The 5613-nt window shown below is 37.8% G+C and overlaps 1 protein-coding gene across 1 annotated transcript; it reads left to right on the forward strand.

Moving 5' to 3' along the window:
- The first annotated feature begins 1732 nt into the window (after positions 1 to 1732).
- On the forward strand, positions 1733 to 5401 carry LOC149562397 (putative linoleate 9S-lipoxygenase 5). Its single transcript, XM_089823878.1, has 9 exons — positions 1733 to 1927; positions 2025 to 2308; positions 2414 to 2630; positions 2729 to 2980; positions 3070 to 3155; positions 3303 to 3410; positions 3606 to 3904; positions 4125 to 4388; positions 4478 to 5401. The coding sequence occupies exons 1-9, from the start codon at positions 1753 to 1755 to the stop codon at positions 5247 to 5249; spliced, it is 2457 nt and encodes an 818-aa protein (XP_089680004.1). The 5' UTR covers positions 1733 to 1752; the 3' UTR covers positions 5250 to 5401.
- The last annotated feature ends 212 nt before the right edge of the window (positions 5402 to 5613 follow it).

Raw genomic sequence — 5613 nt, forward strand, 5'->3', positions numbered from 1 at the left:
AAAACTGGGGTGGGGATGATGCCAACAAAACTTCGTTACTACAGTATGAAGTTGGCTGGTTAAGGCTTACATTGATCACTTCTGATGATCTGCCTTGTTAGGAGCACAAAGGACTGCTAGGTCCACCTTGTTAGAGGATTTACAAATATACACTGAAGTATGCACTCTATTAGGAGATTTATACCAAGATTGTTAAGTCTACCCTGTTAAAGGATTTACAAAACTGATTCATTTGTTAGGATGAAACAATGGATCTACTTACAAACTTGATTTGCTGATTAGATCCTATAGATCACCTCTTGTGACTAATGAATCTTTTCTACTCCTTGTAGACCTTGCTGAATATTCTGCTCTTCTGCTGATTCGCACAACATTACATGTCTCTCTTGATACATTTATCCATATCTTGCTCCTTGTAGACCTTGCTGAATATTCTGCTGATTCGCACAACATTACATGTCTCTCTTGATACATTTATCCATATCTTGCTCCTTGTCTGCAAATGATATCATACATTACATATATACCATTCCAATATTTACAATTGCAAGGTCGGCCAAAACACAAGTGAACAAAATATTACAGAGTCGACCAGATAGTAGAAAATTCGGATTCCTCAAGCTGACTTGGTGACCTTCTGATACTTGACATCCACTACATTACTCGGCATCGCCATGCACTCGGTAGAAGTAGGGGCTCAGTTCATACTAGCCACACAACATTGCTTGGAACTCGTTAACCATTGGTGACTCGGTAGATATAGTGTCACTCGGTAGAAACTAACTTCTTCGTTTACTTTGCTTTGCTCGGTGAACACTAAGTCCTTTATTTACCTTTTTCACTCGGTAAACATTGAGTCCTTTGTTTACCTTTATCACTCGGTAAACACTGAGTCCTTTGTTTACCTTTTTCACTCAGTAAACACTGAGTCTTTTGTTTACCTTTTTCACTCGGTAAACACTGCTGAATTTCTCATTCACTCGGTATCCTCTGGAATGCTCGGTGAGAACTGTTTACCTGCTGAACTTATAAGGTAATCACTGAATGCTCGGTATGCACTGTAGACTAAGTGATGAGCTAGATAAGCATTCAAAATTGAATAAGTGTTTGCACTAATGACAACTATATCATAATTCCAACACCTATACAATATATGAGATAATTTGGTCTTCTAATATATTTGCCAATATATAAAAATATTAGACATGTGCTAAATAATAAGTGTGTTTCTTGGAAAGAAGAAACTCAAACCCATTGACTCTTATTATTTTCAAATATAATAGTTATTAATGTTATAGTTTGGAGAAACTTCAACCCATTGACCTGTAATAGGTAAAATAATCTTAATTAAAACCACATTATATTTTATTATATAGATTCTGTGCACTTCTATCAATGACTGAATAATCCACACTAAATATTGTTTCCCCTGCTAATTGTTCTTAATGTTATAGTTTGGAGAAACTTCAACCCATTGACTCGTAATTGATAAAATAATCCTAATTACAACTACACCATATTTTATTATATACGCACATGTATTAATGTCTGAATAATACACACTAACATTTTTTTCCCCTATTAATTGTTCTAGTATGTCCATCTGGCATTTAGTAGTTGGATTCTCAATCCATTTTCACACTAGGTATCTTCAACTCGTCTGACAAAGTCAATTTCCGGTATCTTATATACAGTTTTGAATTTTTTCAGAAAGCCACAATGAACATATTGAACCAGCAGAAGCTTCCAACAATGGCGGTCAATCTCTACTGCTTGGGCTCTTACGTACGCGTTTCCAAAAAACTGTCTGAATCTCCGGAGGCGGGGACAATCACAGGATTTGCTTGTCTTCAAAAGAAATGCGCCTTAGATCAGCTCCATAATAACGTCTCTTTGCAGCTTGTCAGCATTACTTCTATCGATCCAAGTCAGATCCAGTTCTTCTCCTCTTTTTCTTCATTCTTCTAACTTTGATTAATTGCAATTTAAAGTCATGCTAACTAAATTGAAACTGAATGTTGCAGGCAATGGAAGTAGAGAATTTGGGGAAGCAGCATTTGTACAGAAATGGAAATCTGCAGGGGAACACAATGTCAGTGGGGAGAGCAAATTCAGGGTTGATTTCAAGTGGGACTTGAGCTTTGGGACTCCTGGAGCATTCCTCATAAGAAATTTGCATCACCATGAGTTTTTTCTCAAGTCTCTGACGATTGAAATTCCCGAACAGGGAAATGTTCATTTTGCCTGTAATTCTTGGGTTTACCCCGCCAGTAAATACAAGACAGATCGGATTTTCTTCTCAAATAAGGTTTGCCCATAACTTTTGTGCTTGAATTTTCTTTTCATTGCAGTTAATTGGTTGAAATCATGAATTTTGTGCTCAAATTTTCGTTTCTGGGTACTGCAATTACAGAGCTATCTACCGGCTGATACACCTCTGGCTCTGGTAGAGCTGAGAAATAAAGAACTTGAGAACTTAAGAGGAGATGGAACAGGAAAGAGGAAAAAATGGGACAGAATATATGATTATGATGTTTATAATGACCTCGGAGATAAACGCCTTATATTGGGAGGATCTAAAGAAATCCCATACCCGCGAAGGGGAAGAACAGGGCGTCATCACAATAAAAGTGATTTTTTCTTGGCACTAAATTTTGCAAATTATCTGGTTTGTAATTAGCCTTCATTAATGGAAGAAACTGATTGTATTGATGGTGATGAATGACAGATGCTGCTACAGAGAGCAGATTATTTTTACTGAACCCGAACATATATGTTCCTCGCGATGAACGGTTTGGGGCGGTGAAAATGTCTGATATGATAAGCAATGGACTAAAGATTGCGCTCCAGGCTGCATGGCCTCTGCTCAAGGACCTGTTTAACCCCAGTAAAGATTTCCACTCATTTAAAGATGTTAAGAAGCTTTACAATGCCAATGGCGAGAGTTGGTTCAAGTATCCTACGCCACAGGTCATAGCCGGTGAGTCACATTTTCTCATTTGTCATAATTGAAATTATTTTCTCCAAAAACTAGAAGACATGATTTGGAGGGAAATTTGTTTGATGCAGATGACGAATTGGCTTGGAGAAACGATACAGAATTTGCTCGGGAGATGCTCTCTGGTGTCAATCCTCTGCATATCAGGCGTCTCCAAGTAATTAAATTTATTCAAATTGCTAATTTGTGTTATACATCCGATATTGTATATCAAATTGCTCTGTGGTGTCAATCCTCTGCATATCAGGCATCTCCAAGTAATTAAATTTATTCAAAATCTGACGTATAGGCTTAAATTTTACAGAGTTTCCCCCCAAGAAGTGAATTGGACCCAAGATTATATGGTCCGCAAGAAAGCTCTATAACTGCTGCAGATATACAACCCAACCTTGATGGCCTTTCCGTGGAGAAGGTGGAGCATTCCTCTATTTAAATATGCAGATTATTAGTTTGTTTTGTGATATTGCGTATTGATTCGTGTTTCATGTTTTATGAATAGTATTAACAAAAGTCTATTTTTCATAAAAAGAACCAAACAATTGAATTCTGTGAATGTGAAAAATATATATAACGATTGTATGTTCTTTATGTCCTTATGATTACTTAGGCCATTGAAGAAAACAAGCTGTTCATTTTGGATCATCACGACACCTTCATGCCATTTCTCAACCGGGTAAATGTTCTATCCACAAAGGCCTATGCTTCTCGCACAATTCTGTTCCTATGCAAGGAGAAGGAGAATGGAGTTTACTCCTTGAAGCCAGTTGCCATAGAACTGAGCCTGCCATCAGAGAGGAGAAGGGTGTTTACTCCTGAAAAGGAAGAGATATCTAAAGCACTCTGGCAGCTCGCCAAAGCTCATGTCACAGTTAACGATTCTGGTCACCATGAATTGATCAGCCACTGGTAAGCACTTCCATCAAATTTCGGTGTTTTCTGAAATCTCAATGAAATCAAAAAGGTCTCTATCAACATTACACAAATATAAATTAGGAAGTCTCTTGGTCTTTGGCAAGAGACATTCATTCAACATCTCATTTACTTTCAGTATTTGGTTGACAATCTCATTGATTGAAGAAGGCATTTAAAATCATGACATGGGGGTGTTGCTGTTTTGGGCTTTCAGGCTGAGGACCCACGTAGTCATGGAACCATTTGTAATCGCCACAAACAGAAACCTGAGCGCCTTGCATCCCATTCATAAGCTGCTAACCCCTCATTTTCGTGATACAATGAACATCAATGCTCTGGGCCGCCATATTCTCATAAATGCGGGCGGCTTAATCGAAAAAACGGTGTTTCTGCAGAAGTATTCCATGGAATTGTCTGCTGTTGTTTACAGAAACTGGAGATTTGATGAACAAGGCTTGCCTGCTGATCTTCTCAAAAGGTACTAAATTTACCAAGATTGCGTATTTGGGTTCCCATGAAATGTGATGTACTTGAACATACTGACCCATAGAATTTGGGATGAAACAGGGGAATGGCAGTGGAAGATGAATCGATGCCCCATGGGCTGAGGCTGATGATCCAAGACTACCCTTATGCTGTGGATGGATTAGAGATATGGTCTGCAATACAGAAATGGGTTGGGAAATATGTGTCCATCTACTACAACGACAATGATGAACTTGTAAGAGGTGACACAGAGCTTCAGGAATGGTGGCATGAGATCAGATATGTTGGTCATGGAGACAAAAAGGATGAATCTTGGTGGTACAAGATGGAAAGTGTAGAAGAACTTGAAATAACATTAACAACAATCATATGGGTTGCTTCAGCTCTTCATGCCACAACTAATTTTGGCCAATATGCATACTCTGGGTACATGCCCAATAGGCCTGCTATCAGCAGAATGTTCATCCCAGAGGAAGGATCCAAAGAATTTTCAGAGCTTGAAACGAATCCAAAAGCATTTTTCTTGAAAACCGTCTCCAACCAGTTTCAAACTAGTGCGGGCATTGGGCTGGTAGAGCTGTTGTCTAGACATTCCAGAGACGAAGTGTATCTTGGGCAGAGAGAAACAGGGAATTGGACTGATGATAAACAGGTAATGGAAGCGTTTGAGAGATTTACTGAAGAGTTGAAGGAAATAGAGAAGAAGATAAAGAAGAGGAATGGAGATGAAAGGCTGAAGAATAGATCAGGACCTGCGAAAGTTCCATACACGTTGTTGTTTCCGAGCACTTCGGATTTGAGCAAGAAAGAGGGATTGACTGGCCGAGGAATTCCAAACAGCGTCTCCATTTAACACAACAACTGTTTACAGAGTAAAATAAGTGCTCTGGCATTGATTAGGTATATAAACAGTTTCTTCTTTATTTATTTCACTTTCTGCAAATAATGTTAGCACAGTGTTTCAATATATAGTGTGAAACAGCTTCTTCCATTAATGAATCAATTATGAACGTCACATAAGTTGTACAAGCTTTGATGATGTGACCTTGGAACAAACAAGTATATATATAAAAGAAAAACTGTGACTACATGGTCCTCACTCCTAATTATAATATTTGAATTTATAAAAGCTGAATTTAGTTTGCTCTAAAAAATTAAATTATAAAAAAACCTAAATAATAAATTTATTTTTAATAATCCTACATTCTAATTAAAAA

The sequence above is a fragment of the Cupressus sempervirens genome, chromosome 4, assembly GCF_028749045.1.
Source record: "Cupressus sempervirens isolate cs-2001-9-10 chromosome 4, ASM2874904v1, whole genome shotgun sequence".
Lineage (NCBI taxonomy): Eukaryota > Viridiplantae > Streptophyta > Pinopsida > Cupressales > Cupressaceae > Cupressus > Cupressus sempervirens.